The following is a 17,490-nucleotide window of genomic DNA, read 5'->3' as shown; positions in this document are numbered from 1 at the left end:
CAAGAGGATCCCACAGGCAGCTGTGGCCAGAGACAGACAATGTCCCACATCACCAGCGACCGGCTCGGATGGGGGTCTGAGGGCTCGGCCCTTCCCCGAGGAGACTGCCACAAACTGGCTCGGCACGCTGCGTAGCTGATAAGAGGACGGCTGGGATAGACGGGCCAAGGTCAGCACGGCCACTTCACAGCGGGATTACCTCTCGTCTTGTTTATGCCCCCTCACCTTCTGCCGGTAAAGACACTCACCGTCCCCACGTGCAAGCACCAGCCGCATTGTGCTACACGCACAGCTCAGGCTTAAAGACCAAGTCCAAACCCTTCCCTGTTCCTCTGGCACGTACCCCGCAGCTCCCCTACACACGCGTGATTGCTGCTCAGCTTGGAGACCTTTATGGCTCCCTGATTGGGCCCATTAACATGACTGGAGGACCCCTGCCCTGCCTGGCGGACTTGATAATGGATCTGGAAACACTTTGTCACTCGGAGGGTGGTGAAGCACTGGGCTGGGTTACCTAGGGAGGCGGTGGAATCTCCATCCTTAGTGGTTTTTAAGGGCCAGCTTGACAAAGCCCTGGCTGGGATGGTTTAGTTGGGGTTGGTCCTGCTTTGAGCAGGGGGTTGGACTAGATACCGCCTGAGGTCCCTTCCAACCCTCATCTTCTATGATTTTATGATCTCTAAAACTGGGCCAGGACCGAGGGGGTTTGGTAAAACGCTTCCCAAGCCCCATGCACCAGCTGCCGAATTCCTACACCACAGCCGGTGGCCCATGCACATCCTGGCACCTTCTGCATTTAAACCAGGGGTTTTCCCCTTAGCGGTGTGAGGAACAGTGGGGTGTCCCAGTTACAGCAGGCTTCAGCTGTCAAGCTGCACAGGGACTGCGCAAACCCCATCAGAGAGGGACAGGGGACCCTTGAGCAAAGCAGGATGCTTTGCGTATGCTCTGACAGCTCCTTCACCAGGCACCCCGATAACACAGTAATGGGTGACCGGTAACACTTCGACAGAGAATGCGGGGGGGCCCGGGAGACAGAACGCTCGTCCAGCTCACGCCACTGCACAGGACTGCTAGCGTCTGAGCTCCAGGAACAACCTGGATCTAGGGCCGGTGCCCTGCGTCACCTTCCCCAGTCAGATCACGAAGACGTCCCGCGCTGAATGAATGTGCTCAAATCACTGTCGCGTCCGTGTGTAAACAGAGACGTGTAACAGACAATTCGGTCGTAACCAGTTCGGCCCGCTGAGCTGATGCAGGGTCTGTATGTTGCTTCCACAGGTTCGAGGGGATATTTTTCGGCAGCACACGACATCACCGCCGCATCAGGAACTGTGTCAATGTCACCCAAGATCCATCCCAAGGAGAATTAGCAGCACATCAGAGTTAAATGTCAAACCAGTCTTTTTGGCCTCCCTAAGTGCTGTTAACGCATATGCATGGCTGACCCGGGGTCTGGGGAAAGTGAAAAGGACTGAAAGTAACATTTCTGAAGCAAATGTGATGAGTATAATACAAGCGAGCTCCCCTGTACATGAAGGAGCCATTATGTAAATGGATTTGCTGGGAGAAGAATGCTCAGCCACTGAGTAAGTGCAAATATAGAGAGAAATTCACTATTGCCTTTAAGATCCCATCAGACCCACACCCTGTATTTCCTCCTTATAATTCAAGCCACTTCACTCTTCACTTTTGCATGGTGGCTGTTTGTTAGCCAGACAAGCAGTAAGCTTGTATTATAACAACAAGCTGTAAGCTTGAAAAACATGCTCAGAACCGAACAAATGGATTGGCTGCATCTGTCATTATAGACAGCACCTGCAGACGCCAGCTCTGAAGTATGCAGAGGGCCCAGGCCCTCAAAGGAATTTAGGCTTCTTGATGTCACACTTTGACGTACTGCTACGTACATCAGCGTGCAGCAGGGAATGGTCCGTGCACAGCCGCAGGGTCCCCCAGACAGTGAGTGTGCAGCACGCTGGAGCACTGTAGATTTACACCCCAGCTTGCTGTGCAGCAAGTGTTCATGTAGAGATGCCCAACCTTTCCCTCTAAGTTCTCAGACTGTTCAAATCCTTGCAGGACCCCATCATATTCCCCACCGCCTTGCTCACAGCTCAGCCCAGCTGGACGGATTTAGCTCTCCCAACACGCTCCCTCCACCCGACTCCTTTCTGTTGCCTTCCTCTGAACTCGCTTTAATTTGCTTCCATCCCTTCTGCCAGGCAGTCGATTGGAACCCTTCAGGGCCTCAAATCCTTCCCCCAATTCCATGCATCGATAAAAATGCAGCTAATACTTCCATACAGTGCAAATGTAATTGCATGGAGGAGAAAGATTTATGTATTTTAGGTCTCGAAAGCACATTCTGGGTTCGGAGGCTAATTGATATTTAATTACTATAACTTAAGCCCTTTAATAAATCTGGAAAAATCCACACGCTTTTGACAAGTGTGTTATCAAAAGTCAGCCTGACATACTTCAAACTGGGGGTCCGCAGCTAAACACATCACTAGCAAAACAGGCAGGCTGTGAGGTGTGTGGGAGCCTCCAAATTCCTTGCCGTCTTCACTCGTGCTGTACGTTTCCATTGGGACGTAGCAGCTTCCTGAATGCTCCATGCAGGTAGAAATAAAACGCAGCTCCTCTCACCTGGCCCGTTAGCCTTCCCCTGCTCTGTCTATGGGCAGACAGCAGCCCTCTCGTTGTCTCGTGCCTGTAGCAGAGAAAACACTGTTCTTGCACTGAAACCCCCTGACACAGAACACAGGGCCAGGGCTGACTGGGGCTAAACACGGCTGAAGCAGCTGGGGGTGGAGGGCTCTGCATTCTTCAGCCTGGGGAGGTTGCTGGCTGCCTGTGGGCGATGGAGATTCCTGTGTGCAGGGGCAGCAGGAAGGAAGAGGCCCATAAGCAAGTGAAAAGCCTGTGTGCTGGTCTAAACCTCCTGGGGATGGCAGGGGTGGGGATGCAGCAGAGGATGGAAGAAAAACAGTTCAGAATTCAGGAACTGGGTTAGCTTCTGAACACCAGCACGGCTGTGTCTATAACAACGCTTCCTGTAGGTGTCTGAGAGCCGGGCTTCCTTTTCAAAAGGGGAACAGGAGCGCTGCCCGGCTTGGCCTCATACTGCCAGTGCGACGGCTAGAATGACAGAGGCCCCAATCCTGCAACGAGCTGCCCCGGTCCTTAGCTTCACGCCCAGCGGGCAACCCTGTGACGTGCAAGGAGCACCTTCCAGCCAGGCACGCGTGGCAGGGGCAGAGCGTGAAATGCTGAATCCACGCCAACTTTCGCTTTCCATGTAGAGCTGCAGGGCTGCTGGTTCCTTGTTCCTGAGCCCCAACGACGGGGCTCCCGAAGGAAGGAAGTCCATGCTTTGCTCTGCTGTTTGCTTCGGTATTTTTAAGCGTTGCTATGGCAACTGTCCTAGACAGATCTTAGTGGCGTTTGTGTTTATTTGAGAGAGTTTCTTCGTTTTCCCTCCCAAACACGTCGCTGTCATTGCTGCTGACTCAACTGCTAAGGGAGAAGCTGCAGTTTGGAATCTCGCCCACAGGCGAGGTAGGATTTCGTCCTCCTTAACTGCATTTTCTACCGGCTTTCGCCTGTCCGAGTGCTGCTGAGAGCCTGCGGTAGAGCCGTAGGACGAGGCTCGAAATGGGGCAGATGCTGGTGGGCCCAGCGGCTGACCTTAACCAAGACGCCGTTTCAGCTGGTCTCTCAAAGGCCAGAGAAACATCGCTTCCCATTTCCTTCCAGTGCACCTGACTGGGACGGAGACTGTCATTTCGGCACGCTGCGTCTCCATCAGTCAGTGTGAACATTGTTACGTCATGCACTATCTTACACACCTTCCAACTTCTGCAACGCACGAGGCAGGACGGGGTCCTATAGAAAGCTTTCTTCAATGCTGCATTCATCCCCACAGCATGGTCTGTCCTCTGCAGTGACTGAGACAGGGCCCTGTGGAAAAAATAGCATGTCATCATGTGATTAGGGGCTGTTTTATAATGCAGACGCATCAGGGGGCCGAATGAAGGGTGCACAGGCAACCTTAAGTCTGGCATTTCCTACCTTTTCAGGGCTGGTCTTTGCAATCTTAATAATGTCCCTTTAACACAGGCTCCTGTGTGTGTGTGATTTCCAAATTGTTAAAAAAAAGCAAACTTGGAAAAAACAAATTCCATCATGTGGCATCCTAGTGGAACCCACGGGGGTTGTCAGCTGGGCGGGAACCATCACGCAGACCTCTGCCACTGGAGCTAACAGAGTAACCGACAGCAGTAGTAGGTTGCCATCCTACCTGTGGACTAGCCACTAGAGGGGGATAGATACACACACACACTGCACTGGCAGATTTCACAGGTATTTGCTGACAACAGAAGAATGTTGAGACGCAGGGACCTTGGGGTCCATTCCAGGTTCTGGAGGGAAGCGTGTCCTAGCGGGCACACACGCTTCTGCTCCTGTTCCCCCAACCTGACCCTTTCTGCCCCATCCCCTCAAGCCTGTCCCTCTCCTTGTCCTGTCTCTCCCCACCACACCACCTCCGCGTCCTTGTCCCAGTCTGCCCCTCTCAGTCCCTTGTACTCATCCAGCTGCAGACTTCCCACCGAGCCAGCATAGTCTGCACCGCCCAGGCTCCTCACCCCAGTCCCAGTCACCTTGCCGAGTGAGTTCCGGGGTCCCCTGGCGGGGTCCCCATCTGAGTCCCAGTCTCCCCCACACGCTGCCTCCCAGTCCTAGTCTCCCCCTCCCGCTCAGGTTCCTGGCCCTATTAACCTCCCCACCTGGGCTCCTCACCCCGCCCCCACACCGCTGGCTCCCACACTGCATGCAAGTCTGGCATATTCCTTTCCACGCTGCCTGACTACAGGAAAGAGGAGACAGGTCTTGTGCCCAGTGCCACACCGGGGCCCCCCGCAGCCAGAAAGAGCAACGTCAGGGGAAGTCCTGCTCCACCCCTGCAGCCCCAGCAGGGACGCGCAGTTGCTCTGTGGGGAGGGACCACCTGCAGGCCGGTCACACGGGAGGCTGCGGGAGGATGGAGGGTCTTGGAATGGGAAGTGCTACGCAGCTTTAAGTACAGGTGGCGCTACCAGCTCGACTAGAATTGTTAGCAATGACACACGGCCTTTCTATAGCAGGGAACGTTGGATTAGCTAATCAGTCCCCACAACAGCCCTCGGAAGCAGGGTGGCATTGGCAGCGAGGTCCTGAGTCCTGCCGGCGTGCGCACCCGCGTCAGCGGCAGAGCGGCTGGAAGGCACAGCTACTACACACCGCGACACGTCACAAGCAGTGGTTCCCGGCTCTTAGTCACAGGCTCAAACTGCCGGTGACTCTCTCCTGCCTGCTGTGCAAAGTCCCCGTTTAATGCCCCCGTCCCGGTTCTGATTGAAACGTCTGGGAATTGCTGTGCAGATTAGCTGAGCTCAGCGAGCTGCTAGCCTGGCCTCGGACTGCCAACATGCAGGCTCTCCTGCACGAATGCGCATCCCCAGTCCCCCCGATCGCGCCGCAGTCCGTGAGCTAAGGCGCAGCCTTCACACCACGGCTCTTTCCCTGTTTCCTCTTCCCTCACTTTGTTCAGCGTGGAGAGGCCTCAGGAGAAGGAAGCCAGTGACCTGCTACCCAGCTACTGTAAAGTGTTCTGCATATTTACAGTGACAACCACCGTAATGGTCTGTAACCCAGACCAAACACCCTTCGCGCTGAGGCTTTAAATCAGTGCCAGCTAAGGGACCTGTGTGACTGCACAGACACGGCCTAACCCTCAATTCTTGGTTTGCTTGAGCATCCTCTGCTGGCCAGCCAAGGCACTAGCAAGGGAGCTGGTGCCAGGAGTGAGCCACTGCAATTCCTTCCGCTTGCTACGGGGACTGCAGCGGCCATGGGGCAGAGGGAAGAGTTGCATCTTTGGAAGGACAGATCAGGTCCAAGCTGGCTTCAAGTGCCTGATCCTGCAGCAGTGCAGACCGGGCTGGCGACGGGCCTTGGAAGCAAATATCCATTCCGGGAAAGGGCAACGGGCTTCAGCTCCCCGGAGCTTTGAGTTTGCGGAGGGCGAGGGAGGAGGAGGGGAGGGTTCTCAGGAGACCAGAAAAAAGGAGAGCATCAAAAACGGGAGGCAAAGCCCTTGTGAAGTGAGCTGGAAGGTGGGGGCAGGCTCCCCACGGGGCCGTGACCTTGCTCAAGCACCCGGTGCTGGGAAATGCCTTGCCATGTTTGTGTGAATTTACATTCTGGCCAAATGGGGGGTTTTGGGTTGTTTTTTTTTTTGTTTTTTTTTAAGAATTCAGAAATCAATTAGTGTCAGCGCCGGTGACTTATGACGCACATTCCACAGGCATTTCTGTTCAACTCGGCTTTTATTCACCTTATTAGGATTAGAGCAGGCTCCTCACTACAGCATCTGGCCACCGACGGAGATGTCAGCCAGCCCCGGACGGCGGGAGGGGGGGCAGGAGGGATTGCTGGAGAGCAAAACCAGGATCCAGCGCATGGGATAGGGCCACAGCAATAAAGTGCTTTCTTCAGAAACACTATGTGTGCTGTGCCGGGAACACGGTGGGGCCCGGGGAACACAGGGATGGGGGTGCCCGTCTCCAGAACAGAAACGTAAATGAAGAGAATTTCCTCCAGCAAACCAGCCCTGCTTCATCACTGCCTGCCAGACCCTTCTGCCCATTTTTGCTCATCTCCCTACGGGATATTAGCCCCCAGGACAATCGCTCTGGGCTTCTGGCTGCATTTGTGCAGTAACAAGAGGCACTGCCCCGGGCCCATACAGAAAAGGCCAGCGCTCATGGCGGTTCCACCCGCCCGGGCAGGCCTTTTCTTTAATCTCATTATAATAGATTTTTTTTTTAACAGTATCTTTAGCTTCAAGTGGGATCATCCTGCCAACAGCTTCTCTCTGGGGAAACCAGAATGGACAGCTTGGATCCCGGAGCAGTTCCATGTGGCCAGACAGTGAGAACAGAGGCGCTGGTGTGTGGTGAAGCAGACTTTCTCCCGAGGGCCAAGCAGAGCCAATTCCCTATCCCTAAGCGATTTCGTCCCACGTGCAGTCCCGATCCAGGTCTCACTTCAGGAACAGGCGGATTTTCTTATCGCCAATCAGGAGCCTTCAGGGGCAAAACAAAGAGCAGGGTCACATGCTGTATTCACGGCTGATTTAAACCTCTACCATTTTTCTTCCTTCATGGGGACTCTAGGAACATGCAGAGGATTCTCAGGTCCCTAGACGCCCCCTTTTTTCCCCACCTGGATTTGCACATTATCAACAGCTAAGGGATTGCTGTTATTTGCGGGGGGTGGGAGCGCCAAAGCAGCATGTGGGGGCTGGAAGAGTCTGCCGCGCCCCCGCAGCTGGTTAGGATCTGAGTGAAGCTTTTATTGCTGGTTCTTTCTGATTCGGGAACTTTGCTCATGTGCCTCCGGCCTTCTGATTCATGGGAGCAGATTCCCTCTGGCAAACTTTGCTTCACCCAGGGGAGGGATTTCATCCAGTCAAGGCCCAGAAAAACACTCTCACCGGCGACGCTGGAATCCTCATTTCCAGTGCAGCATCAGAAAATGAGTGGGCGGGTGGCAGGAGCTCACACCGAGCAGGCTGCAGAACTCAGAACTGAGGGGCAGGATGTTGGGAGACAGGGGATTGGGAAGGGCCTCTGGATCTACAACCATTTGGATCCGCCAGTTACTCCCCCAGACCTGGGGTTGGGGATGCAACCAGCTGGCCAGGGTAACCTGAGGAGCAGTTCCGGTCACACCACAGCCAGTGGCTGAAGACTGCTCCTAATCACGAGCTCCCATGGAAACCCTTTGGGCTAAAGCCTCCCACCTGGGCCTGAGACGAGTGAATAATCACGTCCTATTTTGCTGACGGGGAAACAGACACAAGCAGTAAAGGGCAATATGGAGATTAGACCCCAGGACCTCCGCATGACAAGGTGCACACAGCTTCCCCTCTTCTTACACACTTCATTTCCACTATAGACAGACAGTGTCCCATCACCTACCTTATCAATGCACCAACTAGCAGGCTGGCTACCATGGGCCCTACCCAGTAAACCCAGTGATAGTCCCAGTAGCTTGCTACCAGCGCTGGCCCAAACGCTCTGGCAGGATTCATGCAAGCCCCAGATATAGCACCTCTGAAAGAGAAAACAAATGAACAGTCACACAATTCACCCTGCTGAACATACAATGTTCTGCCATGGAACTCCCAGGACAAATTGTTTTCATAAAGTAACAATCTCTGTAACAATGCCTCACTGATGGCTTACTAGAGTAATCAGAGCTACTACACAGCGTACAATGGCCATTGCAAAACTCATCTGAATAACAGTGACAAACCTGGGAATGCAACTGTACGGACCTCCAGCTTTGGCCGTTAGCTAGGGAGCGTCTGTATTCGATGGTTAATAAATGAAAACTAACGAGGGAAGTAAAAGGCTGCATGGGACGGAACCGAGAGTGTCAGTTTTGCAGTTAAATGTTGGATTTGCTAGCAGGGTTTTAAATAGCAAAAGGCTCTTTACTGAGTGTAGGTAACCATGTGCTGCAGCAGAGTGATATGTTTATCACTATATATACACACACCTTACAGCAACAGATAAACATTTGCACTTGACGTCTGTGCAGTGTTTAAATAAGAGCTTCAAATCCCACTAGAGGGGGCACTCCCTTAAATAAACAACCTATTAGCATTCATAATTGGGTGCGCTCTTATCTGATCCCAGTGACACAAGAAAGTAAACAGCCTGCTGGCTTGAAAAATCGGTGCGTGTGGAGGCCAAGCTGGGCAGTTTCTCCAAACAGCAGCCAGAACATACAGTGAAAAACAGCTCAAAATGAACTGGCTTCTGTGTCCTTAGGGCTTTCTATTATAAGCACTGCCCGTGTGGCCTCTCTTCTTTATCAGCCCGTAACAGCTCTTTGAAAAACTTGATCCGGTTTGAAGCATGCAGCACATTTTGACGCCTGCAGACTGGTCTTTTCTGATGCCGCCTTTGGTCTCTGTGCACACGTGTCCAATATTCCTCCCACCATGAATTTTGGGCTGGTGAAAACAGCTGGAGTGATTCACAGACATGAAGGCCGGAAGGGGCACTATGATCATCTCCTCTGGCCTCCTGGGTAACATAGGCCAGAAAACCTCAGCAGTAGAAAATCATTTACACTGGAAACTAAACTGCTCTGCATATCCATGGAACCTGTACAGCACGGGATGCACGCAGAGAAGCTTCCACCCCACTGTGCTTCCCAGTGTGCCTCAGGCCTGCCCTGCAGGTACCTACTCCAGTGGTAACAGGGCGTAGGTAACACCCTTTCTGTTGAGTCTACCACCAGGAGACATTAATCACTGCTTACTGGGACGGTGTTTTCTTGAGTGAACGCCTGTCTGCCATGGAAACCATTCAGACCCACCAACTCATCTCACTGGGGCTGCCGGGCAGCCGGCAGACAGAAATGTCTGGCAGCTATCCTCCTCCTGAGGCGTACGGCTACAGAGAACACAGAAGTGGCGGTGCCGGCTCACCCAGCTAGGATGTCAGCGGTGACGGTGAAACCGATGCAGAAAGGAGCCAGAGGGCTGCTGGTCTTTTCATTGATGGCTCCCATGCAGACCGCGAGGACCAGGAACATGGTCATGACAATCTCACCCACGAGGGCGGAGGGGATCTGCCCGTCGTCTGTGATGCTAGTGAAAGCGGCTCCAGTGGCGTTTATGTATCTGTCATTTGCCGTCATAACCTGCAAGAGAAAGCCCTGGAATTGATCTGGTTCCAACCGCCACACCACGGATGAGTGTTCCTAGCCAGGACGGCGTGAGTGGATATAACGCCAGGGCAGAGAGCAGCTAATCTGATCACTTTCTTTCTGAAAGTCAACCTAAGTCTCTAGTGACTGTAAACTCATTAGCAAAGGCTTTTAGCCCGTAGATAATTACAAGTGGATTAGTCACCATCCATGCTAGCAAAGCGGTAAAGAAATTAACCTCAGCTATCTGCTTAATGGTTTGCAGCGCATACAGCATGATGCTCTTTAGGTATCAAGTGGATGATGGGACAGGGTGATATAAGATGGAGAAGACCACTGTAAATAGTGCAGGAAGTGGAGATGGCTGTGGCCGACAGGAGGAATATGCATTCTTCTGTATACAATACAATAGCGATTACCCTGCACTTACAGAGCGACTGCCACTGGCCATTCATTCGTGCAGATTCGCAGCACCCTGTCTGACAGATACTAAAGACAGGCACACCTCAGCACTGACATGGTGCAGTGGCTTGCCCGGCATCATAAACTGAGCTAGCAGAAGAGCTGGGAACAGAATCCAGGACTCGTGGCACTCAGTCCCTTGCTCCAACCTCTAGACAAACTCCTTACCCATAAAGGAGGTGCTGTGCATGTGTCCCCAGATTCAAAGCAAAATGTTGCTCCTGTAAGTGAAATTAGGATCTGATGCCACAATCATCCCTGCCATCAGCTCACTCAGCCGCCGGGTGCTGGCTTCCAGCGTATACCCAGTGGTGCGTGACCCACTGTTCTCTGACATAGCACGAACCTGCCTTTGTGGGGCCCGTACCCACCGCTGAGATTGACATGGATGCACAGAGGGGAGCCCACGACCCCAGGAAATTAACCTTCTCAGCAATGATTTCCATACCTTTGCCAGGCTGGCTCCGATCAGCCCTCCACACAGCTGGGAGATCCAGTAAGGGATGACCAGCACCATGTTCAGCCCACCAATCAGCCATGCCGCTAAGGAGACAGCTGGGTTAAAATGGCCACCACTGGAATTGACAGGAGAGAGGCGTTAAGAGAGTCAGCGGCGGGACCCTCGGCCACCACTGGGGAGAGGGAGTTACCCAGAGGAGAAATCTCAGACGAGAAGAATCTGAGCCCAGCTGGAAATTGCCCCCTTTAAGATGGCTCAGCTATGCCTTATGCCCTTTTAAACTGATCCGTTATCTAGGGAGCTGCACAACCGTGACAGGTCTGGACAGTGATGCGCTGCCCTGCTAATTCTGGGCAGACGATAAGGGGCAGAAGTAGAGGAAAGCCTCCAAGGCGGGACAAGGAGCCAGCGGCTGAACGCACACAGGAGCTTAAAGACGGGGGCTATTTATACAGAAACAGGATGGAGGGACCGTTATCTTGCAGGGCAGGAGTGCATTTCCCTTTGCACAGAGCCAGGAAAGGGAAGCGTTTGCAAAGAGAGTTCCCAGCCTTGCACCTGCGGGCCTCTCTGAGCAGCTGATGGGGTGCTAGCTAGCTATCACCTCCCAGCTAAAAACAACCCAGGCAAGTGACCGTGACAAGACACAGCCCTTGGCTTCCTTTAGGGAGGGGCTGAGGAACTAGAGCGTGGAAACGAACATTGCTCTCCCCGGCTGGTTCCCTATTTGGTGCTGAACGCCAGGAATCCTCATTCTGTCCCGGCTGCCCAGAGCTGCAGCATGCAACGTGGGAGCAGAATTCCACCTAGAGGTTTTCTTTCCCCATCTTCACTGTTCTGGCAAAGGAGGGATTTGTTCACTGATAAGATGTGCTGTGCAACTGACCCTGCTTGGGCCATCCACAGGGTCTGGACGTAGGACGTTCGGCACCAGAAATACAACCCTCCACTGCCTGAGCTAAAGCCGACGGCTGGAAGCGGTAACAAACTCAGTCATCTCTTCTGTGGACCAGCCACGCGAGGGGGACGAAGAGCCTGTCTGTCCTTGTGTGGGGTCACCTCCAGATAACACCAGTCCCCTGGAGACATCCTTGGAGAAATGCCCTGCTGGCAGAATGAAGCTATGCCTGCTCAGGCTAGCCGGGAGCATGCAAGGACCCCTCTGGAGGGCCGTGGGATGTAGAGATGCCCAACACACACTGGTAGTTGGGAGAGCTGGGACTGCAAGCAGCTTCTGTCTGCCTGGCTGGGGCACTCTGCGTCAATTCACAAAGAAAATGCAACACCCCGAAAGGGAGGATTGAAAACAGCAAAAAGCCCCGGAGCAGAAATGACTGTTAATGGTCATTATTGCTGGGGGGGTTTCTGATATTGCCCACAAAGTGCAGGGCACTTTCCCAGCCAAAAAGGTGGCCCCATCCCTGCTCCCCAGAGCTCCCCCTCTAAAAGAGACAGAACCAAGACACCAACAAACAAGGGGCCAGGGGAAAGAATGGCAAACAGGTGAGGGGAGGGGCGGGCTCATGGCCTGGCAGCACAAACATTCCTGGCACGATGGCTGGTGGCGGTAGTTTTTTTTTATGTAAGTATATTTGTGTCCAGAGCCATAAAGATGCCCAGACAGTCCCAGATTGCCCTGCAGCCTGGCTGATCTAGTTACTCACAGACACTGCAGCCGGGGTAGGGATTAAATGGGGAGAGGGTAGGATCGTTCTTCCTTTGATTCCCAGATCCAGAGAAATCAGAGCTTGGAAAGATTCACTGGGCCACCTGGTCCATCTCTCCATCCAATGCAAGTGCGTTGCCTACAAATTATTCCCTTCATCAGGGAACACCTTGCCTGCTAGAATTCTCTCTCTCTCTGTCTCTCTTCTCCTGGCAGCAGCACCTAGCTGGGTGAATTCTGCACCTGTCTAGCAGAGGATCCCAGACCTGACTCGTCCCTGTCCAAGATACAAGCGTCACTGTCCCCTGTGATGCTACGTTAAAACCAAAGACCCACCAGAGGGTGAGAAGGGCTCACAAGGTTTTATACATTAGCTAGTGTGGACGCAAATGGTCCTCATTTCTCTCACCCAATCCCTTGCCTCTTCTTTGGAACAATTTCTCTCTTGTGGAAGACAGCAAAAGCTGCTGAGGACAGGCCAGTCGGGGTGTGCACAGTGTTACACTCCGTGCCTGTCACGCATAGGCAAAGGTTGAATGATACACGAGGCGGAGTCCAGAATCCCAGCACTCTATGGCCCTGGTCCTGCAATGGGATCTCTAGGCACCGCATACCCCCATTCCTGCAATAAGGCGAATGGGTCCACGTGCATGGATCCCAGCTGCAGGATCAGGGCCTCTTTTCTTGTGACAGGGCCTAAATCACTGGTCTCTAGTAGTACCCGGGTGAGGTAAATGCAAATATTTTTTAATGAAAACAGATTACTGGAGGAACGCTCATTAGTGAACTAGCTTCATAACCAACAAACCCTGATAATAAATTGCCATCAAAGCTAATGAGTCAGAGAATTTAGGAATTATGATTATTTCTTATTATTCTGCTTTAATTAAAGAGGTAATGGAGTTGCTAGGATTTAATTGACCAAACCAGCAGAGAATTAATTAAGTTTTCAGGTAAATTCCAAAGCTTTAGACTGCGGCAATGTGCCAGTTCCAGCTGTAATCTTGGTGTGGGGCTGAAAATGTAAATGATGGGCCCAATCCTGGAACCTAATGATGATAATACCTAGCTCTTCTCTAACGCTTTGCACCAGTAGATCTCAAAGCACTTTACAAAGGAGGTCAGGATCATTTAATCCCTATTTTACAGATGGGGAAACTGAGGCACAGAGAGGGGAAGTGACTTGCCCGAAGTCTCCCCGCAGAGGTGGGAATAGAATCCAGATGTTCTGAGTCTCTGTCCAGTGGGTGAGCTGCAAGGTCACTCTCTGTATTTGCGGTATATGACCCTGACTCAGGGAAGCCCTTAAACACGAAGGGCATAGTGAAGTCCCAGCGACTTTAATGGGACGTAAGCATGTACTTAAAAGTTATGCGTGTGCTTAAGAGCTCCCTGAATCCGGGTCTATCACTGGAACTGTGCTTCTGCAGGGTCTAAACACCCAGAGGGGTGGGGAGTTGTTTAAGGTGGTCAAAGGGGCACAATTAAGAGTAGTGGATGAAATTCAGCAATGCCTAACTTGGAGATCTGTTAGAGGGCAGACCTGTGGTGTGAGTAATTAAAACTAGGCTGAACAACACACCAGAGAAAACGCTGTAGGGAACAACCTTGTGCCAGCCGAGAAGAATGGATGTGGTGACCTAACAGGGCTTTCCCGTCTCCACTATCAATAGTCCAGTCAGTGGCTTTGCACCCGGTCTTTGCAAGAGGCAACCGACGCTTTCAGTGTAAGTAGCACGCTCAGGATTGGAGACCAAAGACCAGTCTAGTCCAACAATTTAGCATTCCAGCCAGGCCTACATACACTCAGGGACTCACCTAGTGTGTCTTCTAGTGTGTTAAAGGATAGTTCATTTAGCCACCCAAGTGCAGAGTGTCCAATCTATCGCTGGAGTCATAGGATCTGAGCAGCATTGGTGTTTGTTTCCTCCTAACACTAGGTGCATTGTCAGCAAAGGCTAATGGGGTCCTTGAGTTTCATTGCTAGTCTACCTATACATTAACCAATGCACAGATAACGTCTGAATAACAGGCAGTTAATACGTCATAAACTGTGGATGTCAGCCCACTTTATATGGAGCATTGATCAAAACAAACTTCTGTTTTCAGCCTCTTTGTTCTGTCTTGAAAACGAACTGGTAACCCCAAGATAGTCAGTTCAGAATGATGCTCTTGCAGAAACATTAACTGAATGATCCACTCCTCATTCCAGAGCTGGAAGAGGGCAAACATCCAGTGCTTAGTACCGAAACTACCTGCTTCATTAACCCTCAAAAAGCTGGGGGAAAGTTTGCAGAGCATCCTTTTTAGAGACAGTGGAGATTTTCTGCATCTCCCATTCATTGTTTGTGATTCCTGGAGAATAATGACCAGAAAGCAGATCTTGGCAGCTCAGAGCTCCAGATCTCCAGCTGCTTATTCCTCACCTGAAATGACCATTAAGAGGGCGCAGACACTGATGGTAAAAGAAAATGGTACCTCTTGCTCAACAGAAGTGCTCCCCGAGGGCCTTCAGACACATCTGCTGGCTTTAAACACAAACCCACATTTTTACTGCATCCTTCTCCTCCTAGCCTTTCTGAGCCAAAGCAGCTGTGGGAGGAGAAGCTGGGTTCTGTTCTGGCTCATGCATCATCAGCAGAACTGCTAAATCCCTGTAGCTAAATCTTTACCTTAAGGTGTTGACTTTAATTCCACCTTCACTAGACCAGGATAGAATATCCCTCAGCTAGTCCTGCTGACAATACGTGAGCCACGGAGGATAGCCCAGGCTAAGTTTGCAGGGCTGGCAATTAAGGGAAAAAACCTTTTCACTGGTCTGCTGAGCAAATCTGATCTGGACTGGCTGAGAGAGAACAGGTGTGGAACTCCCCAGGGCTTGTTTCAGAATCACCATTCGGGGTAGATTTGTATCTTAATCTCTCTGGGGTGCCGGGTTCCCAACTTTAAAATGGGGATTGACAATAACCTACCTTTGCAAAACTCTGAGACGTACTGGACTGGGAATCAGGAGACCTGGCTTCTAGTCCTGGCTCTGCCACTGAGCTGCTTTCAGGCAAATCGGTTCCCATTCTATGCCTCGGTTTCCCTTCCCACGCTTCATTCATCTTGGGCCAGATTTTCAAATGTATTGGGAGCAAAGCAATCTTAATACCTTTAAAAATCTGTCCCGCTGTCTATTTGGATTGTAAGGTCTTCAGAGCAAGAGCTGCCTCGCATTATGTGCATGTACAGCCCCTAGCACAATGAAATTCTGCTCTGATCTCAGCTGGGGACTCTAGTCACAGCCATAATCCACACGATAACACACCTGAGCTGCAAGGCACTGTGTAAAGTGCAGGGTGTGATTATGAATCATCACTATTATAAATATATCTAGGATTTATAATAGTATCGTTACTATTAAAATAGATTAAAAAAAACACAAATGAGGCAGGAGAAACCCAGAGAATAGGCTTGCCCTCGCTATCTACCTAGCAGCAGAGTCGCCTTCGCATACGTATCCGGGAGGCGTTGGGAAGCCTTTGTGTTTTGGACACATAGGCTTTGCAGGTGCCTGCAACCTGCTCAGTGATGGTCTGTGCACTTCTCTGCCTGGTCAGTGCCAAACAGCCAAGTCCCTGAAATCCTCTCACCTGATGTTGCCCAAAATGGCGATGATGAGCCCAAGAGCCAAGCCATGCGCCAGGGCAGGCTGCAGCCGCCCCGTGCCGTCCACGTTCTCAATCACCGAAGCGCAGCCGATGAAGATGAACAACGCCGACCCCAGGAGCTCCGCCACGCAGGGCTGGACGTACACCTCGAACCAGTGAGGCTGTGGCGGTTTGTACTTGCCTTCCATGTCCACCTCCTTTATGGACATGCGGCCAAACTCCAGGTCAGACATCAGAGAAGCTGAAACGAAGCAGGCAGCGCTTTGGTGGCACCCAATGCCAGGCTGGCGCTGACTGACAGCAGAAGAGACTCACCCCGGGGTTGACGCCTCACATTCGTGCAATGCCATTCAGAGCCCTCCAGATACAAACGCTGTCGCTTAACTCCTGCAGGGACAGCGTGCTCCGAAAGCAGGGAGCACTCTTTTCCGATTACTCATTAAGTGCCTCGAGTGTGCTAGACACTTCACACAGCACAGAAGAGATACGGGCTCTTATGATCAGGTGCCAACAGGGGACCTTCTGTTGCCAAGCCAGTGCAAAGGATTGGAAGCTAGAAATTCTGTCTGCCTTTTTTTTTTTTTTTTTTTTAATGCCTTTGTTACACCGAGGTACTTACTTTCTAAGTGCTCCGTCCTTCTGGGAGTTGGAGAGACCTCCTGACGCCAGCAGGACCTCGGGGAGCAATGATCCCACTACACCTTGGGGAATGGCTTCTCTGTCTCATGGAAATATTGGAATGCTCCCTACTGGACCTGGACGGAGACGCAGCGTATGGGAGGCTTTAAAAAAAAAAATTGGAATGGATTTACATTGTTAAAAAAAATGCAATAAAATCGGAGGGGCGGGTACGCCAGCCCACGGGAGTATGAAAGCTGTTTATCTCAATGGTTCTATGGTTCAAGGATTTGCTGAGGATTTCTGCCAAGTCGGAGACTCTGATTCCTTTCCCAGTGTGAAGTGCAGAGTACAATCCGCGTCAATACCCGTTGGCGGGACAATGGGCCTGACGTGCCGAGTGCCTTTAGCTGGTTTTTGTTCTCGGAGCGTAACGTGCCATTTGCACACCTGCTTTCGCTCCCTTTCCAGGAACCGGGGCATGTGCGCGCGCGTGGGGCGCTGATTTGTCTGTAACGGAGCAGCGAGCAGAATAGTTATGACAACAGCAGGGTCCAAAGAGAAGGAAAATAGCCTCCTCGACCGCAAACAGCCCCACCTTGCCCTCTTTCCTCAGACAAAGCTCCCCGTGTCAACGCTGGAGCTAAGGTTTCCTGGAGCAAGTAGCTCCCAGCTGAACCCGGACTGAGCTGGAAAGAAAGAAACTGTGATAGTAGCAAGGGTGGGCTGAGAACTTGACATCTCCCGGGCGGCTAACGGTGCTCCTTCATGGAGCCAAACTAGACTGCAGGGAGGTGGAGGCAAGGGGGCTCAGGTCACACCGACGGCCCGAACCAAAGCGCCCCAGACCCAAACTG

The 17,490-nt window shown here is 52.0% G+C and overlaps 1 protein-coding gene across 1 annotated transcript; it reads right to left on the bottom strand.

Moving 5' to 3' along the window:
* Positions 1 to 6,366: 6,366 nt before the first annotated feature.
* On the bottom strand, positions 6,367 to 16,742 carry AQP8 (aquaporin 8). The gene is made up of 6 exons (XM_067534188.1): positions 16,635 to 16,742; positions 15,998 to 16,256; positions 10,685 to 10,811; positions 9,554 to 9,768; positions 8,031 to 8,165; positions 6,367 to 7,133 (listed from the first exon to the last, which is right to left on the bottom strand). The coding sequence occupies exons 2-6, from the start codon at positions 16,246 to 16,248 to the stop codon at positions 7,091 to 7,093; spliced, it is 771 nt and encodes a 256-aa protein (XP_067390289.1). The 5' UTR covers positions 16,249 to 16,256; positions 16,635 to 16,742; the 3' UTR covers positions 6,367 to 7,090.
* Between the last annotated feature and the right edge of the window lie 748 nt (positions 16,743 to 17,490).

This window comes from Emydura macquarii, unplaced genomic scaffold (genome assembly GCF_026122565.2).
Source record: "Emydura macquarii macquarii isolate MOO-44397 ecotype Brisbane River unplaced genomic scaffold, CSIRO-AGI_Emac_v2 contig_3390, whole genome shotgun sequence".
NCBI classification, from domain to species: Eukaryota; Metazoa; Chordata; order Testudines; family Chelidae; genus Emydura; species Emydura macquarii.
The sequence above is the reverse complement of the archived record's forward strand: the minus strand, read 5'-3'. Positions and strand labels throughout refer to the sequence as shown.

Excerpts from the sequence above, each read along its gene's own strand:
- AQP8 (XM_067534188.1), bottom strand. The coding sequence starts at position 16,248 with ATGTCTGACCTGGAGTTTGGCCGCATGTCCATAAAGGAGGTGGACATG. Across the intron at positions 9,769-10,684 it reads TCGGAGCCAGCCTGGCAAAG|GTTATGACGGCAAATGACAG; the intron begins GTATGGAAATCA and ends TTTCTCTTGCAG. Across the intron at positions 7,134-8,030 it reads CTAGTTGGTGCATTGATAAG|GCTCCTGATTGGCGATAAGA; the intron begins GTAGGTGATGGG and ends TTGCCCCTGAAG.